Below are 20,317 nucleotides of genomic sequence, written 5' to 3'. Positions count from 1 at the left end.
TTAGAGATATCTTTCCAGGGCACTGCTAAAGGCACTAAGGCTTATTGACGAATATGCTTTCAATTAGCATACTCCATTCCCCCAGAAAAAAGCCATGGAGTTGCTGTAGACAATAAACATTTCAAATGAGAGAAACTGTAATGTATTGCTAGGAATTTCTGGCCACATAAAGATATGTTAATGGTTGATTTAATGGCCTCAAACCTTGTTAAATTGCTGAAATTATATATTAAACAAAAGAAATCGAGGGCTTTTTACTGCAGCATAGACTATAAATACTGTGTTGTTATCAAGACTGTTGGCAACACTCTGTCAGCAGACATGTAGCGCTCAGTGGTTTATGTCTTTGGGTGTTAGTTAGGCCATGTGGGCAACAACATCAGGACCAAAGCCACTGTGCTTTTATGAGTATCCAGGCCAACTTGCAGAACAATACTGCACACACTAATACACATGACACCGCAAAGAAAAGGTCTTTGTTCTGGTTTGCAGTGAGGCAAAAGTCAGCTGAACTACCAGACACTGGAGGTTTCACTTTCAATTAACTGCTTCTTTGACCATGTTTGTAGCATTAAAAACATATCTCCATCCTCATAGCTGACGGAAAAAGTTTGTATTCTTTGTATTCTGCCGTATAAGAAAACATTAGTAACGTGCCTGCGACATGCTGTGTGACTGAAGCAAGGCTTTAAATGTTGTGCAGCTCCAGACCCATTTTACTTAAAGACAGAAGGTGAAGAACATCCAGATATATAGGTCCAACTCTTGGCAGGGGGATGTACTACTTTATGCTTCTGTATGACTGGATTTACAACGCCCATTACCCCTGACACTGAGAGCCTCCCTGTTGTGTAAAGAGCCACTCCACATAGTAGCCATGAATTTATGACCACAGTGAGGACCAGAGCTGGTTTTAGTGGTGACTTGGGTTTAATATTCTCAGTCCCTGACGAATTCACCCAGTAAAAATCTTCTTTTCTGAATTCCTGCCAAGCAACAATGTAGTGAAATATGTTTGTTTTTGAGTTGCATACAAAACAGTGTGGTCACAGTAAAAATGGTGATTTTCAAAAATTGTTCTGATGTTTTTCTTTCCAGTTTGGTTTTATGATGTGCAAATAATGATACACTCAACATCTTGAGCATCTTTTATCTATATACCAAACAAAGGAATATATTTTTGCCTGAACAGTATACCTTATACTTTGTCACCACTAGATGTCCCCATATGATGCTTGGAAAAGCACCTTAGCTTCTTTGTCATAGGTGCTCAACATGAAGAGGAAGCCTTTAAGATGAGTCTAGAGTGGGGGAAAAGACATTCATTCTTTATTGCCTACACACTCAGGCATGTTCTGAATATGAACTGTGATGAAGGAACATATATAATAAGCGCTGATATGATAATCCAATATATATGCTGATAAAATTATAGTTGTAATATCTCCAATGTAAGCTTTTTTCAAACAAACATGATCAATTTCAAATCACTTACTCGACAAGAACTGCACCTTTTTTTGCAGGACAAGCAGCTTTTTGCTTGTTTTCAGATATCAAACTAATGTCCAGTTACTTAACACTGATATTCATGACAAGATGGTGACAAGCTGGTCGATCAATTAAAGCTTGATCCAAAAAACACCAAGCCAGTTGCTTTGTCATGACTTGTCAGTGGTGCTGGATGCCAGGCTTTGCATAGATACTTGGAGACTAAAACAGCGGTCCGTCCGTATTTGCTCTGTCAGCTGAAATCCTCAGTCTTGCTAATGTCGTTTGCTCTAATGCAGGTTTGTCACTCAAAACCTCACTCAGGATTCCAAACTCTACCCCCTTGAAGGAGGGAAGTGTGCCAGCATAGGGCCACAGTCTTTGAGGTTGGGTTTGAGGCAAGGGCAGTTCTCTCTTATGGGAGCAGATGGTTGAGGCCATCAGAAAGTGAAGAATCCAATTAAAGGCAGAAAAAATAGCTTTCATTTTGCAATTGTCTCTGGTGAAAAGGGACAGATAAAAATGGTTATGTGATCAGTGAGAAACTTCGGTCACATCAAACTAAGATTCAGAGGAGAAAATCCACACTGCTTTGTTAGAGAACATCACTAAAACGATAAGTAATGTGGAAAGGAATAAAAAGGAGACACAAAGGCTGTCAAACCAGTTTAGGTTCACCACCTGCCTATTATTGGTGAGCTGTGGATTCTCACAGTCTATCAGTAGTTAAGTCATACTTAGCCTTAAAAAAAACAAAGCAAAACCAAGCAACCACACTGTAAAAGTTTCAGTATGGTGTGTCTGTGTGTGGGGTTAGGGGTAAACAAACCTGATGGTGATGATCCAGTTTTCTGATCAGTTTTCTGTGTGTGGGGCTGACTGAGGAAAGTGTGAACGCTCAGGGATCTTGTGCTGGTAATATGCACACTCAATGTAGTAGCACAGCACTAAAATGAAATGAAGTGGAAAGAAAGATTAAGACATGGAAGACCACACTTAGTGTTTGACATTTGGTGTGAACAGCAAAAGGAGGAAGGAAAGGCTCATTAAGAGCATTTCAAAGCAACGACAAACCACTGGAAGTAATGCCAATCTGGAAACTTAAATGTCATCGTGCCCTTATTCTCTTATTTTCTTTCACCTCAGCATGTGTTGGCTAAAAGAAAGGTGTTTGGACAAGTTTTTTTTATCAGAAATGTTTTGATGCGCTTTACTTTCAAACATTTGGTTTTTCTTGTCCTACTACAAGGAGGGTATAGGTCAGTGTCAGCAGCAAAACGGCATGCTTAGAGTTCTGCTCAAGGAGTAGATCATCTAATGAGTGGTGATCTTGTGGGCTCTCGGGCCAGTGAAGATAACCTTTCTTATTTTTATGTCCACAGCGAGAAAAGTTGATCCACGAGCTAGAGGAAGAGCGACGCCTGAGACTGGAGAGCGAGAAGCGTCTCCGAGAAGTGACCGAGGAGTCAGAGCTGGGACGGGTGCAGATGGTTTCACTGCAGCAGCAATTCTCCAGGTAGACAAAAGTAAAGATCATGTCACATCGGTTCTTTTGTGATGTTGTAGTTCCAAAGTATTTGTGTAGTTTTGTCTTTTATCTCCGTTCTAGCGGTTATTTGAAGTGTGACTGTTGTCTTTCTCAAAGAATTAAGATTGTATCTGGAGTGCAGTGTCGTCCTGTCTGCCTAACACACCGTGGGTCTCTATCTCCTGGTCTGTCTAAGTTATTTATCTTTCCAGCTGTGTTCTGCTGCCTCAAAGACACAGAACACAAAGACAGAGAATGAACTATTGTTGATGACATATTCACATAATGTGTTTATCATGGTATGGAATATTTAGATGCCGTGTTCTCAAGATGTATGCAGATGATGTCTTTATATATTTAGATTTAGGTCAAGTCTCCAGGTGCCTTAACCCTAACCCCTTTAGATGAGGTATTTTGGTGACATTGTACTTGTACTCAAATAACTCAAAATTGTCAAGGTATTTATATCACGTATTTTCCATGTTACTTAGATGACATATTTAGTATGGTATTTAAATTGTGTTAGTGTTTTCATTATGTACTTTAATGGTACTATATGACCTAATCAGATGAGGTCATGGTATTTAAGTGACATATTTAGATGTAGTTTTTCAGTGACATTTTTTTGATCACATTTTTAGGTGACTTCAGATTACATCCTTAGCTTTTGTCACTTCTGTTTCATTAACTTATCGGCCACCTCAGCCGGTGAGGTGTGACAAAGAGGGATGGCCAATCAAGAGTCGGAGTCCAGTTGATGCAGTAATTTGATGACAGGCATTCGGTGCTTTATTATGCAAAGGGATTTTAGAAAAGAGTCCAGAGGATTTCACATTGACTTCTTATCTTTTCATTAAGTTTGGTGAAAATCCTGTATGTATATTAATGGTCCCAGTATTATAGTGCAGATGAGGGCAGAGTCACTGCCAGGGGAAGGATAAAATATTCAAGAGCCATTTCAGAGATTTATCACATATTTAAAATGTTCGATTGATGGCCCCGAATTAATCTCAATGATTTTCTCACTAATGTTCAGCTTCTTCTGATTTGCAAGCAACTCAGCATTACATTTGTACAGCTTTTAGAGGGTTAATCGCATTTTCAATCAATTTCCCTTTGTTTAGTAACAGTAATAGGACAGCACCAATGAAATAATGTTTAACAGCAGTTTCCAGTTGGTATAGCATGGCTTTTCTGGGTAAGATTGGTGGTTAGACACAAGGTTCTCCTTGGATGCCAAACAACAACTGGTGCTGTGCACACAAATATTCCATTATGTCCTCAGAAATTACTTATTCAAGGGGGACATTCAGGAAACATCGCTGTCTCGCTCAGCTCTTGTAATTATTGGCATTATGCTGGATTGGTTGTAATTTCTGTGCATCGCAGTTTTGTGACTTCTGTAGGAACACAAGACTCAGCTGCTTTCCTTTTGCAAATGACAAAGATATCTCCCTCCACCTGCGTACAGGCGAGCTAACAGGATTTCAGTCTCACTGTCAAAGTCTTAATCTTTGTTTAAGCGTTGCTGAGTGCTTATCTGATTGTGAATGAAGCTGCCAGTGTTTATGTGTGCAGGGAGTGTTTACGCGTACCTGGTCCTTCAGTGGATTAACATGCTTCCATGGCCAATAATCTGTGGTGCTGTGCCGGGGTGGCAGATGGGACATCAGTGTGGTCACTTTAATTAGCTGCTTATAAGCCAGCAGAACTACTGAGTAGTGTCTTCCCATAAACCCTTGCCCCACTTGTGCCTAATCTGCTTGCTCTACTGTTTACAGTTCTTGTCTTATGGATATACGCTCCATACACAGGCACGTGTAAAGGCAGCCAAGTGCACGGCTTCATATCCGTGCACTCCTGATGCCAACCAACAGACGCCAGTTACTAGTCTCTGTGGCCCTTCTTCTGAGACTGTCATCCATAGCTCCTGATTGATTTAGACTAGTTGTTTGTTGCACATTAGAGGAATATAAACCTCAGTTCATCAACGTGTCTTTTGAAATAACACCCGCAAATCATGTTAAGTGGACATCCAATGTTTTTAATAGATAGCAATCTGTTTGACCTCAGGCTACGATTGATTTGTGTATTGCTAATTAATTGAGTTTGTGCTTTGAATAATGAAGATGGAAGTAGAGTCAGGATAATAATGGGTATACCAATTTGAAGGATAAAAGCCTGCCAAATATTGTAGGAAAGATATCAAACACTATTCAAATGAGTGTCTTAATAGGTTTTTCAACTCTGCCAAAAATAGGGTCCGCTCAGATTGAACTAATTGCCTCTTTCTTTTTTTCTTTTTTTTTTTGAGATAACTGCTTTTATGATGTGTTGTATCGGGCAGCAGAGGTGTTCTGTGATAATGTGAAACAAAGGTAATGAGATGATTGCTAAGCTGTATAGTGTACAGTATCTCACACAAACACACACATGAACAAACAGGCATATCCGCAACAAACAGAAAGGATCAGACTCTCTGTCCTGGAGCCAGATGAACTCTGGGGAATCTACTGACAGTCTTTATGTCTGGGTGTGTTTGTGTGACACACAGACTTTTTGGCAGTGGTGGAATAGAAGGTCAAAATGGGCAAAACTGGAATAACTGTCTTTTCTACTTTCACCCACAAAAAAAAATAAAGCTTGATTTGCCTGTTTTCATTCCTAAGATCAGAAAGTCTGCATTCCTTAAGTGACTGGCCACTTTGCTCCAGACATAGGTGTACACTCACATGCCTTTACCCACTACTATATACACCCTCCCCCAACTACTTTGATTTTAGCCTGCTGTGGGTCACATGCCCAGCCCCTCCTGACTTGGGTCAACTCCCCCCAGGGTTTCACCACCACCACCACTAGCATGGCCTGTCGTCATTAAACTCATACAGATTAGTGGGAGACTTCAGGCCACAGCCCATCAGCCTCCTTGGCCCACCCTGAACATTGTGGTCAAGACTTATGAAAGCAAAGACAGGACAGAGCTGAATGGAGGAGAGAAAAGATGGGAACATGACAAGATGCGACTAGACAACTAGCAACTGGAAGACTAAATGAATTATAGAGACAGAAATTATATCCATTGCGTGAATTGGATGTCTATCCTAAAAGGACACTTGGGCTCCCTTTCCTGTTACCGCTCAAGATGACCAGTAGGCTGAAAGGAACATAAGGGCTACTGGGGACCCTTCTTTAACATCTGGCTTGAAGATGAGGGAAGCAGTTTTCAGGTAATGAACGGAGCCTCAGTTTGATTTTGTGTGTGGAACAGAATTCATGACTGGACCGAACCTTTTCAGTCTTATGTGGCAATTTGTTTGGTTTCACTCCACCGCATTATGTTTTGCATGCCATGCTTATCCTCTTACAGACTTTTCACAGTCATTCCTGTGCTTGCTGTGAAGATTAGAGTCTTTTGTTGCTTGCTGCTCTCACATACACACCAGGCACACCCACACACGTTCAGGCCACAAAATTTGTGCTCCTGGATTATTCTCCTATTCATCAATGTTGTTTTTGGGTCTTTTCTTCTCTGTTAGTTAAAATATTCAAGGTCAAGCAGTTTGCTAAAGGTAGTTTCATAGTTTGTCACCCAAACCACATGTGCGGTTGTGTTTGTAGCCAACCAGGTCCACTTGACTTTTACTCCTTCCCGTGGTAGGATATGGGAGACTTAACAGCTGCATTAACAAGAGCAAATGATGACCAGTGCCTGGAGGTTTATAGTTGATAGCATTTTTAGCTCACTGGCACATTACTCAGAGTGTGAGAACATGTGTTGGAGGTTGATGAGGTAAACAGGCAAGAATGGCATGTTGTTTGGACAGTCATGCTCAGGTTGAGATCCCTTCATGGTCTGTGGACTAAATGTTGAGAACAGAGTGTGTAGTTACTGTATGTATGCATGTGCTACTCTTGTTACTCTGTCTACAGCTGGACCGGCAAAGGCCAATACACTCAGAGAGGGAGCTGAGTGATTGCAGTCTGTTTACAGATCAATGCCCTCTCTTCTAATCATCCAAGCATCCAGCCACGCTTGGCCCAAGTGTTTTAATTTGGTGTATTCGAAATGGCCCCCCTTGCATTCTTGGGCGGCTGCAGGATTTAGCCAGATCAATCAGGGCCCTGTTCAAGACGACACATCTGGGGTCATTACCGGGGAGGGGGAGTGGAGGGGGGGTCTTTTGAAGTTATTTCCTTACTCTTGCCCAATGGGGACGAGGGCTGTTAAATAGATAATGGGCATCTGGCCTATTTTGGGAGCACCTCATATTTAGTGGATTTATTGGTTCATTTCAGCTTCTGTCTTTAACTACCAAATTTCAACAGGGAATTATGTGTGATTGAACTTAATTTGGGTTTTTCTCTATCACTTGCCCTGAATTACCAGCTCACAAAAGAGCTTTGGTACCAAATCTCCCTTTTTTTCAGAAAGCACAATCTACCCACTCTCTCACAGAGCACCACGCTGGGTTTTCTGTGCCAAAGTCTGACCTTTTACTTGCTTATAACTGTGTCAGACAATCACTAACACTTGCACGCACACAGCCTTGGATTAAATATGCTGGTTATGATGTTTATAGGCATGTGGGAAGAGGTCAGATTACAAGCTTTTCTGGAAGTAGGACATCCATCCTCCAATGACGTTAGCGTGCCTCGTCCCTCTGGCTTATGAGCTCGGTGCCAAAACCGAAACAGCATGTAAATGAACTGACCTCATGGTTGTAGTATAGATGTGGTTGTCTGATTGCTGCCCTGGTTTCCACATATTCAGTGCAGCTACTATTATGCTCCATCTATTGTCTTTTAAAAACAAAATGTATCTGTATGTTTTACAGCAGCGAGGATCTTCGAAGTTCTGTTTGTTTGTGCTGCTTAGTAAAAACCCTAACCCACTAATTTTACCAGCGACATTTATTTCCTGAAACAGTGTTCTTGGATAAGTCTCAGACCTCACTCTTTTTATATCTACTTGTTTAGACAAAAAATAGATTACACATTGGTGTCAAAATAAAACATCATATACCACTGCTCCCTCTCCCATCACCAGTTCATACACGCCTCCTCCTAAAAGCGTTGCAGCTCCTGGTGTAAGCAATGGACTCAACGCTGTTATCGTGACTAAGGTTTCCTGCTGGGATGTTTTCAGTCTGTATCTCTGTCTCTGTCTCACATGTGTATCGCACATGCCCTGTAACCCATTGTGGAGATATCAGCCGAGGCTCCAGCGAGACGCTCTAGAGGACTCAATGGATTCCTTATTGCTAACTGCTTCCTTTGGCCAGAGGTGAACATGTGGAACCACAGTCATGAATTTACACTCTAAATCCTTACAAATGTAGAGGGCCTGCTGAAGGGATGAAGGAATAGCTTAAATCCTCCATATGTGACTTTTAATTTACAGGCTTTACAGACTCGTCCACAATTGCACGGTTGGGTGTGTTTATTTGGTAAAATCAGTTTCTGGTTAAGAATCAGTTTCTGATCGAGATGGGTTCCTAGTTTCAGTGCATTTCAAATATTTGCTATCAGAAATTGCAAAGATGAAAGTCAATAAGTAAATATTTATATGAATAATTTTATCAAAAAGTTTATTAAAGCCCTCTGAGGTTTAAGGCGCATGCTAAAAAAACAAAGTGGAAAATATGCTTTTTCACAGCAGTTGGTCAACAAACACTGAAATGAGATATGACTGCCCAGACATACTAAATGTTTTGGCCTCTTGAGCTCTTTTTCTCTGGTATGTCTGTCTTGTTGATAAGGTTAAAGGTCAGTGGCAAGACTCAGTGGTCGTGAGGGCAAGGACCTTTGTAATGCTACCCAACTGTAATATGCATGACTGATGTGCATGACATTTACAGCTCTGGACTGTCCCCAAGGCTCTAAACTGGACCGACTCTTTGACCAAAAGCTTCTAGTTTAGCAGACTGTTTCTCTTCTTCATTTAGGTCATGAATAAGAAAGGGTCTCCTTGCATGTTTTCAGCAAAACAGCTATAAGAGGATAAGAATGGCTTAGTGTTGGTTTAAGCTAAGCAATCACCTGGTGGGCGTACATAAGAGATTTGCTAGAAAGGAGTCTGAGGAGAAGAATGGAATGTTCCTGTGCCAAAACGGACACGGCTCGATGAGGACAGATATGGTGGTCATAGCCGTCAATGCAGTAGTCACGAGGGCCCTTGTTGATCGCAGTTCACCCGCACAACCAGGAGATTGTTCTCCATATCATACCAGCAGTATTAGGGTTTTCCAGCTGCTCGTTGCTCGAGTGTGATTAGTGGGTTTTGGGCGACCTGAAGCTCTGGCATCACACACAGAGTGATGTAAAGTGCAACAGACAATCAAAAGCTGAAGCATCTTCCCTGAGCTCTACGGCTTTCCATCATTTGCCACTCTGGAGCTTCTTATTCATGTGAATGTGAAGAGGCTTGTTCAGGTTTTTGACTCAGACTATTTTGCATTTTTTGTGGCTGCAGGTTAAAGAAGTTGAGGTTGTTGTTCCCACATTTTCTGTGACAAAAGAGAAACAACAAAAGACCAAGCTTTAATTAAATTCAGAATATTGACGCAGTCGCTCATGTACTGCTGCCAAATAATACCGGCACCCAAAATGTGCACCAGTGGCAAGGGGTGTGGATCTGCAACTCCCGTTTGGTCCGAGCTGTCAAATATGCAAACATGCAGGCGGTGACTGGCAGGGAAATTATGACTAAAATAAACAAATGAGCATCTGAAACTGTGTTAACGAAAAGCTCCACATTTGGAGAGAAGATTGTTGAGAATGATGAGCTAGAAATCTGAGATGGCCTGCAGAGATCTCTGATCGTGCAGCGACTGTCCTGGCAAGCGGCCTGAGTATTAGCTTTCCTCTCACAGAAAGTGTTGCTTTTAGTGAAGCCAAAGCCTCTTAATCACCAACGAAGACTCATGCAACTAAATGCACAAACACATACACACACACACTGTCTGTCTAAACAGGGGGAATCCCTGGCCTTAGCAGTGCTTCATTCCTCCAAACCGAGCCATCTGATCCAGGACTGCAGGCCTCGCAGCAGGGGCCCTTCTCCTTTGGAGAGGGCTTAACAAGGGACATATGGAAAAGTCTCTGCCTGCCAGATCCCTGTCTTTGCACGGGGCCGGTGTCGGATAGTGACACACTGGAGACACGGCAAGTAGAAAATGAGAATGGGAGATCTGTTGTGGGGCTGACTGTAACCCGGCCACGAGACTGACAGTGTTGTCTGTCAATGGAGCGAAAACCACTCAGGCTTATGATGACTGCATGGCCTAGTTTAGCCTAGAGACCCACATTTCAGCAATAGTGTCTGGGTCACTGTGAGAACAGAGTGCTGGGTGTGCATCTGGACGTATCTACATATGGAGCTCAGAGATGTCTGCACAGTGTTCCTGGCATTTTTCAGAAAAAACGGCGGCGTTAAAAAAGGAGGAAAACTCAGGATGGGGTAAGTTTTGAGCTAATGTCAGCTTTTGCGAGAGGTTTGCAGCCCTTTGATCACGGGCAGGTCTATGAAGGAATTTGCCACAGTGTAAAGCTGCTACCGTTTCTTTTGAAGTGTTGATATCATTGCAGCGTTTGCGTCAGCGTGAGACGACACACAGTGTTTCACCTCTAATTGCCCTGGTGTTTTCTGATGATGATGCATCACTTTGTTCACCTTGCTGCTTGCTGTCACATCAAAGCTCTGGACAGCCTGCGATCATGTGTGTATTCTGAGTGTGTGTGTGTGTGTGTGTGTGTTTTGTATGAAGGAGAGGGGTGTGTTAGATCGTCAGACCTCAGGCTAAGAATTGATTGGACCTTTAATTGTATTTCCTGGACTGCTGACAAATGCTGCATTTAAAATTCAGCATGTGTGACGTGAGGGTCAGGAAAGTCAGAATTTGTTTTCTCCTCCACATACGCCCCCTTTTAAAAAAAAACACACACACACATTTGTCCTTCCTTCCCTTTCACCTTCCTTGAATGATGTTTTCATTAAGTCATTGACAAGCACTGTGAGCAAGACTACATCTTTTATGTAAAGTAATGCGCTGTCATCCGAGAGTTATATTTCATTAATCATAAGCATTAAGCACATTCTCTCACATGTGGAAAGGTTTTATATTGGTGCATTTACATTAAGGACAAATGAAACTGTTTATTTAATCGGATGTTTAGTTAAGTGTGTTTTGTTTTTGTTTTTTGGCTTTTATAATTAATTAGTAGTGATTTTATTGAAAATAAGTTCTATTTTATTGCCTTACAAGCAGTTGAGGTAATGAGATATTTTGTAGTTCAGGCAAAAGTCTGTAGTTAGGACATAAGAGCACTTCAGAAATTTAGTTTTTTTTTATTGTAGACTGCAGATTTCCTAATCGCTAGTGAAGGAATCAAAGAGTTTTCTTTTATTCAGTGTTTTGTCCAAAATAGAATAAATCTTTCCAAATGGAGTCCATCTTTCTCCACATTAGGCATCTCCAGTCCCTGAGCAGCAGCAGCAGCAAGCTTCAAAGCCCATCAATGCTCTGTCCCTGCCATCAAAAGCATAAAAGTCTATCCAGTGAGATGCCACAAATCTGTGCTTTCAGTGACAGGAAACTTTGAAATGGAAGCGGTATGAACGCGAGGTGCAGCTCTAGAGCTCCGTGGGTCTGTTTAGAAACATAAAGGGTCTCCCACCCCCACTTTTCCAGCCACAACATAAGGAAGCAGGCAGGCCGAGGCATCAAAGTGCTTCTTACCAACCTGACACCTTATAATTTCAAGGTCACTCAGGTCTTGCCAGTCATAGTGAGTATGCTGGGAAGTTGGTCTGGACATCCTGCAGGTATGGCTGTGAATGAATGGCCGCTCTAGCTACAAAAACAAATGCTGCCATCATTTATTTCATTTTAAATTCATTGCAGCGAATGGCACATTTATTTCTATTTGGCACATTCTCCTGCATAGAATAATTTCGACTCCATCTGTTGACTTTTCTAATGATATTCCCCCAATTTTTCATTTCAGGTTTCATTTTAAAACTCCCGTCTCTACATGTTTATTACGCAGCTAAGTCACTTAACCTCCAGTGGCAGCTGGTTTCTAATGTTTGGTGTCCCAAAACATTTAACAAAAGAGAGACATGTGACTTTTTGGATTAATTCCTCTAAAGGCAACAACGCACCTTTAAAAGTGTGTGTTTAATTTTTCACTATAGCTTCTACACAGTCATGTGTATTCCCACTGTTACCTATTTTTGCTTTGCATAAAATGAGCTGGAGGAAACTGTATTTTGCTGCCAGTTGCGATTTGATTTGGATCAAAAAATAAATGTACAGCTTAGAAATGAATTCTTCATGAATTTATTTTGTGCAGGGAACAGGGTATTTGTGATCCAGATGGACAGAGGGGTTTGGTGATGGGGGATATAACAGTGTAAGAGTTGTAAAATAGATTTTTGTTAGATATTTACCTCTGTGACTCCTCTGCCATGATAATAATACACAGTGTGACTGTATCTCATCAGCTTCCCAAATCCACTCAGTCCAAGAGCTGCTGCGATAGTTGCCTTGCAGATCACGGCTGTCAACCTGTCCTTGATCTGGTGTCAACGTCTCCGGACTTCAAAGCTATCTATGTCATGCCCTTTTTCTCTAGGTTGTGCTGATTAAGGCCAGCATTTAAAGCAGGAACTGGAGCAATCTGCCACCAGTCCCGCCTGCCTGCCTCTGCAAATGTTCAGTCAGCAACTAGCGGCCTGATTACAGTCGGCTTTATGGCTCAGCCCGGACAGATGGTGTGGCTAGCACCACCCTCCCCTGCCCTGGCTGCCTGTGCTCATTCTCATCCACTTCCAAACAAAAACCAGGGCTGGGAAACTACAGTAAATGTTTTATGTAATTGTGTATGAACATGGATATAGTTGGAAGATAATGATTCCAGCAGTGAGTGTGTGAGGTTATTTGTCTCCATGTGGCCCTGTGATGGACTGGTGACCTGTCCAGGGTGGACCCCTGCCTTTCACCCAAAGAGAGCTGGGACAGGCTCCAGCAGGTCCCTGGGACCCTGGTTGGGAATAAGGGGGTACAGATGATGGATGGATGGATGGATGATTCCAGAGTTTATAGACTCATAGTCATAGTATTAATACAATATTATATATATGTGAATCAAACCAGTAAAAGAAGAAGAAAGTGTCATGAAATTCAGACGACTCCCACCTGACAAAGTCAAAACCTTTCTTTTGTCAAGATGCTGCTTTTTAACAATGACTCTACAGCTGCTACTGCTCCTGAATGTCAGTGTCATCTTATCATTTCCGTTTACATGATCCCAGCTGGGTCATCTCCAGCACCTTATCTGGTCATGTGGTAGTCTATTTTTTCACAGAATCAGAAACTGAATACATGTAGGTTCAAACTCTACCCTAGAGCTCGAGGGATGAAGATGGGATGTGGCTTTTATTCAGATGGAAATTGGCAGAGGCATTTTCACATGCACTCTTTCCAGCCTGTTTTTTCATGCAGCCTGCAGTGCTAGCAGCACAAAATAGAAGCACTGATTGTTGCGAGTACACCAGGCCTTGAAGGTCAAGGTCACTCGCTCAGTGTTTGCTGCTATGATTGCACTTAATTCATACCATCAGCGGGCACATGCATTTACACACAAACGACCATAAAATCGTACACAATAAGCCCATAAATGCTATAGCCATTTGGACAAAGTGTTCCCTGCATAGGTAGCTGAGCAGAAGTTGGGATTCAGTGTAAAAGAAAAAAAAAATACTCTTGTGTGTCTGGCACTGATTCTCTTTGTTTTTGTATGTATGCTTATGAAAAATGTGGAAAAATGACGAAGTACACAGTGATCCATTTCAAACAACAAACATAAACCTGAATAAGAGCTTGAAAATAGATCCTATTTTAAATGTTTACAGCATTAACTTTGAGTCTACATATCACTTTGAAGATGCTGATGGCTGTGGCACTTCAGAAACATTTTAATCCAGACTAAGTGTGAGGTCGTCACACAGGTTCACACTGGCAGTGCTCGCTGAATGGTCACAGTGAGGTGTTATGCAAAAATGCCCCACCATTAAATTATCAGCAGATTCTAAGAAGCATCCATCACGTTATGGCCTCACTTTAATGTGACGAGTAATTTACATGGTGATATGTGTTTGTGTGCAGGATGGAAGAGACGGTGCGGTCACTGCTGCAGAATCAGGGCATCCTGGAGCAGACTGCTGTGGACACAGTGGGCATCATGAAGGCCTACAAGGTAAACGACCATCCTGTGCGTGTCTGTCAGCGTGTCTGTGGCTGTCACAGTGACACTATGGATCCTATTCAATCTATTTAATATATTTTCCACCTAGTTTCCTGGAAACTTAACATTTGCTGGTATTTAGCTGTTAATTGCAAAGGTATTTCCAAAAAAGCCCCAAGGAATTTGGTTCTAATTAAAAGGGAATTAGAGAAAGTGTTGGTTGCTGTAGTAAATGTCTGCCTAATATGTTTGAGTTTTAAGAAAAGATCAAGAAAACTATGTTGGAGGTTAGTGAAAAATAGTTCATGAACAGATGTGGGAAATAGTTACCACAAACATGCACACATTTGTGTTTAATGAAGACTTAATTGAATTATGAAAGATGATAAACAATGTCTAAAGGAACCTGGTAGTTCATTTATGTTCGGTATCTATTTACTGATTGGCCTGTAATGACTTTCTAAGTGGCAGGTATCTTTGTTTGTATCTCACTCCTGTTTTTCATCTCCGAGCTCCACGCTGAGCCAAGGTGAAAGCATTCATTGCTGACCGGGTTGCATAAGTGAAATAGCTGCTGGGATTGAGCAGAGAGACAGAAAAAGTAAATAAAACTGTATATTTCTGAAGCACAGTGTCACCTTTGTGGTCACACTCCTCTGTTTGGTGTTTACACACTGTTATTTACTTCCTTATTTGAGTCTTGAGTATAAACCCAGTAAAAATACCTCTCCAGGTATTTATCCAGCATCTATCCAACTTTTCTGGTGTGCACATCTTTCTTATACAGTATGTAACACAAAGCATATGACAAGTGCATGAAGCAGAGCCCACATCATTATTTCTTTATAAGCCAAAATAAGAACAAAACCCCTTCAGGGAAGAGAAGAAAAGGGGACAACTAGTTTAGAAAGTGTGCTGCAGAGAGTGGCTTTGAGTGCAAATAAAAGTGGCTAGAATAAAAAATGAGCACCACAAGATTAAATGTCAGTTGTTTTACTGCTTATACTTTCCAGTAAGTATGAGTGGAAGTGAAACATTGGATTAGCAGCCATGATAATAGACTGATATCCTGCAATTTGTCCTGAAGTGCAAAAGCTTAATCGTAAAAATGTGAGGAGACAGCCCAGGCTTATGAAATACATATGAAGTGAATATGGTGTGTTCATATGCAAATAATGTTCTCTGTGCACACAGGCTAATCCTTTGCTGGGTTCCCCACCACAAACGGATTATGTTGAGGTGACACAGTTTGATAAGTGTGATGGAAAGTGGAACTTGAAGTGGTGGGTGGATACAAATGCTAAACATTTTCAGCATGGATGACCTGTGTTTTCATCCCAAATCGTTTGCTTCTATACTGAACACAAGTGAAACTTTGATTTATTTAGAGCATTGTTCTAAAGAATAGTGAAAAATGACACTCGTATTTTCCCAGAGTCCCTGGTGACATCTTCAGTCTGCTTGTTATGTCTGACCAACAGTCCAAAACCCTGAAACATATTTCTAAAACAAAGGGGGGGGAAAAAACTGGAACCAGAGTGTTTGGTATTTTTAATCCGTTCTAGCAGCAGCCTCTAGCGATGATAAGCTTGGTCTACCTTTTGGTTTGTCCACCACTTAGTTTCAACATTCGTGGTCCTCAGATGATGAATCCCCTGCCTTTCCTGTAGTGGCACTGTGTGGTTTAAAGTGCTGTGTCTCATCCACATTAATTCCCCCTTCAGGATAAATTGCAGTAAGTTTTCATTTTTAGCACCATCATCAGACATACAATCCATTTGGTGTTCAGTGATGGGCATTGTCAAAGAGAATAAACTAAGAGAGGTTATTATGTTATTCCCAGTTGCTGTATAACTGTACTGATCCTACGCAGGGATGTGCCCATGATGCAGCTGTATTCTGTGTATTCAGCAGACAAACTCAATAACTTGAAAGGGCAGAGTGAGGGACAAGGTTGCCTCCACTTTCCCACTCCAGACTCTCTCTGTGGAGATTATTACTGAGCCCTTTAACACTGTCTGATGAGCAGTCTCTGAAAGCAAACCATAGGCTTCCCAAGCCAGCCCCAGCAAGCTAAACAAACCTAAACTCGTGACTATAAAGTATTGCCTCGAACACAATTGTCTGATGAAATCAAACAAGATTGAAAACCTAATATATGTTTAGAGGCGACTGCACAAAGCTGTAAACAAAGTGCTCTGAAGGACATTATTTCCAATTCCTATTAGAAGAGAGCGACTTGTTCCCCGATGCATTTGGATCTGTAAAAGCTGAGTTGACGTCATTCATCAGTGCTGCTAACCTCAGCTTTGTCCTGCACATTAACCATAGGTGTCTTCAGGTTTGACAATTTTCTGTCAACGCTCAGGTGGGAATGAACAATGTAATGTGTGCACAGTGATATATCACAGTCTAACAGCTGAATACCTGTGTCATTTAAAGAAAAGCTTCCATTGCTTTACTCAGAGTTGGCCTATCACCTGCTCTGTAGATGCAGCTATGGGCTAAAAAAAACAACCGTACTGTGAATAGTGAAAAGCACATCACACCTGAAAAATGACAGGTTTGTAATATTTATGTAACTAACATTTAATGGATATTTAAGAGGATGAGAAATTCCTGCATTCAGGATGTTTTTGTTCTACTTTTAATTAAAGCTTGCAGTTAATCTGTTTAGAGCAGCAACTAATGACTTCCTTCATTATTGATTTATTTCTCAATTATGTTTTTGATTGACTGTTTAGTCAATTAGTTCCCAACTTGGAGGCAGGAAGCAATTCAAGAGGTCAGAAGATAAAGCTGAGGTGTGAGAAGATTATTAGAGGAAATGAGGAAAAATAGTGTTCTGCTAGTCAAAATTTAGACCCATGGTGTCTGATATTTTAAAAACAGCAACAACTATTTGTATCAGTCAGAAGAAAAGTCAGATAATTATCGACGTTTACCAGAAGATGCTGTTTTATTTTACGATATCAGGAGCCACATAGGACGTTATGATAAAATGCTTTCAAATATCATAAAGTCATGAATCCCATGATGTCTTTAAAAAGCTTGTTTACCTCTGACTAAAAGCCCAAAGAACAAGTCCACTGTAAATATGATGTTTTTTTTAAAATTATGCCATGGGTGCACTAATTTACACACTGTGACTGCAACACTCCTTTTTTCGCTCCGTATGGCCACGGTGAATAGAAGTTCAGTCAGCGAGCACATACGCTGAAGCTCTAAAGATTAGATAAAAAAGATGAATAACCTCTTGAGTGTGCCAGAGAGCTCGTTGTGTTGTTGTTTTTCTTTTGCAGTTTGTTGGTTGCCAGAAAGTGTCTAATTAGTAACTAATTATTACCCATAGTTAATTATCGCTGATGCCAGGAAGCCAAGAACACATGAGGAAACAGACAGAAAACGGTACCTGGCATGGAGACTGAGAGAAACTGTCAAAGGCAGAGAGACAGACAGAAACCCAGCGAGGGGAAGCAGGGAGGGTGTAGGATCCCAGTAATACAGACAAGATGAGAGTCCTCAAGGTCACTGCCACTCTTTGGAAAACAAGTGAAACATGATTAGGGATTAGATGGTGTTTTGGAGCTCTGTTGTTGAAGCTGCCTCCCTCTTGTCCCATCTGCCCATCTGATCCTCTCCCCTTTCTCTTCCACGTCTTTCACCTTCTCCTTTCCTCTGATTTCTGCCTTTCATGGTTCCTTACCCGATTTTTTCGTCTTGCCCTGACACATTTGTCATACCTCTCTTCTGAGCGCGTTCTTCCCATCTGCTCAGGTTTTAGCTGCCAAAACTCCCTTACTTTTCTTCTCCCTGTTTCTTGTCTCCCTCTAACCTCCTCTTGTTGTCTATGCGTCAGGATGAACTCTCAGAGGAAGTACAGAAACAGCACGATGGCCCCGAAGAGAATGGCTCCCTCCTGACAACTGAAGCGGACCCTGGGCTGCCGGCGAGTGCTGAGCCTGATGCCAGCCAAGCAGAAGAGGACAAAGACAAAACCAAGCTCCTCCTGGACCGCCTCAAGGCCCTCGAGGTAACTTCTTTTTTTCTCAGTCTTTACTGGTTTGACTTTCCCTTTGTTTCCCTTCTTTTTGCTTTGTTCATCGTTCCTCCCCCTTCATTCTACTTCACATCCACACTTTGCAGCCACCTCTGGATATCCTTTGTGACGAGCCTGTCTGCCAGTTGTCAGAGTTCTTGCTCAGTTGTGTCTGAGAGCGTGACAGCTCATCAAATTCTCCAGTATGCTGTGTTTGGAGAGTGAAGTCATTCTATGAGAGTCGCGGCGGGGGCTTTAGGCTGTACCGCAGCTTTGGTTTGTTTCCCCCTGCGCTCGGGGATTTGAGCCCCAAGCCCCAAGCAGCAGCAGCTGAGGCGGGAGTGTGGCCATGGCGATTCATGCGGATTGTTTTTTTTCCTGAAGCCACCGGACACACAACCTCTCAGATCGCTTCAGCAATTAAGGAACTCAGACTTAATTAAATTAGGCCTCCAGTCTTACCAAGTAGCTCCACATGCTTTGTTGATGTTGATGAGGCGTCATGGCGTACAGTGTTTGTCTTATCTTAAAAAAGCAAAGTGTGAGTACCTGAAACAAGTAGGCGTTTACATTCAGAATGATTAGAGAACACATTAAGAAAGAACATCCGAAATAGAAAGAGATGAGAACAGTACAAAGAACAAAAGTCCTTAGGATGTGATCTGTTTCTATTAGCAGCATTACACTAAAGCCTTCCAGATTGAAAATAGACCCTAATTAGAGCAAAGTGGCAGATAATTGGCTGTTGCTCCTCAGCTGTAAGTTATCTACACAGACTGGCATTAAGTGTGGTTAACCTGTCGTGGTGCTCCATCTGATGAAGCACATTACCTAAATATTACATTTTAAATGGCTTTATCAAAAGTTATCTGCCACTTGATTCCATTTCGCTGTGCAGGTGATGGATGCACCGCCGGCTAAAGCAGCAAGAACAAAGCAGATGTAATATATCACTGCCCCACACTGTGAATAAACTCCACACTAAGTGAGCACTGCCTGGCTTTTTTTTTCCTCCAGCTCAACTGATACTGTTCATTAACTTGGCAGCCGTGCACTGTAGTTTGTAACTAGCCCTTAAATAAATGCAAAAATACTTTGGGAGAAATGCCCGCTGGCAATCTACTTTCAGAGTGATGTGAACCAAAACGCCTAAATCACCTGTTTCCACGGTGCAGTTTTCACTAACATGCATCATGATAAACCATTAGCAGAGTTTGCTCATAGCATCGACTTGTGTTTTATCCAAAAAGCAAAACAGTCTAAGCTCGTTTCAAGAAGTGAAATCCTAAACGCTTGAAAAGTGGATAAGGCCTAAAGGTACCTTTAACAGTAAATGAAAATGAATTGGATAGGCTGAGTCCTTTTTTTTTAGCCACAGAACATAAAATAGCAGACAACTGGTCTCAGGAAAGGTTTTGATGAACATACTATACACGCCAGTGGCAGAAACACCAACGCAGTGGCCAGCTGGAGAAGAGGAATCGGAGAGTCAGACAACACGGTACATTATCCTGGAGTTAGAAAAAAGGCCTTTGTGTAGGTGTGGGGCCAACTGACTCAACACATATTTGCTTCTTATATAGTTTATGACAGAAATACCGTCCATGGACACACTTTAAATATAAATTAATGTATTTCACTGCTCTAAAGTAAAGTAGAAAAACAAGCCTTCGCTAATTACAAGTTATTCATTACATTTGTGCCCACAACCATATTCTGTGTTTCCTCCTGGATGCGTAATTGGAATGTTTCTGGCTGTAATTACATATACCATGGTTTCATTAAGGGATTAGTAGTTTCTGTTAAAGGGCAGAGGGCGAGAGAAGCGGGGCCAGCTGACAGCTCCTAATATGCTGCTTGCTGCTGACAAATTGGAAACTCCCAGGGATCAATAGGGTGCTGCGTCATCGATTGGAGAGCAGAGGAGATATTCTTATTAGGTCCAAAATCCAAATGGCTAGCTGCCGCCCCAAAGTTCAGCATCATAACTTCCATCCCCTTGACCTTTTTCTCTG

At 41.7% G+C, this 20,317-nt stretch overlaps 1 protein-coding gene across 5 annotated transcripts in view; it reads left to right on the top strand.

Annotated features, from left to right (window-relative positions):
- The window catches only part of LOC113127360 (nck-associated protein 5-like), a 116,183-nt gene that overhangs the window by 66,193 nt on the left and 29,673 nt on the right, over positions 1-20,317 (top strand). For all 5 annotated transcript variants that reach the window (XM_026301840.1, XM_026301839.1, XM_026301842.1 and 2 more), the window contains 3 exons: positions 2,871-3,004; positions 14,185-14,275; positions 18,123-18,296. In XM_026301840.1, the coding sequence (XP_026157625.1) occupies positions 2,871-3,004; positions 14,185-14,275; positions 18,123-18,296 (399 nt within the window). The remainder of the gene's footprint in view (positions 1-2,870; positions 3,005-14,184; positions 14,276-18,122; positions 18,297-20,317) is intronic.

The sequence above is a fragment of the Mastacembelus armatus genome, chromosome 2 (genome assembly GCF_900324485.2).
Source record: "Mastacembelus armatus chromosome 2, fMasArm1.2, whole genome shotgun sequence".
NCBI lineage: Eukaryota > Metazoa > Chordata > Actinopteri > Synbranchiformes > Mastacembelidae > Mastacembelus > Mastacembelus armatus.
This window is presented reverse-complemented; position numbering and strand designations above follow the sequence as displayed.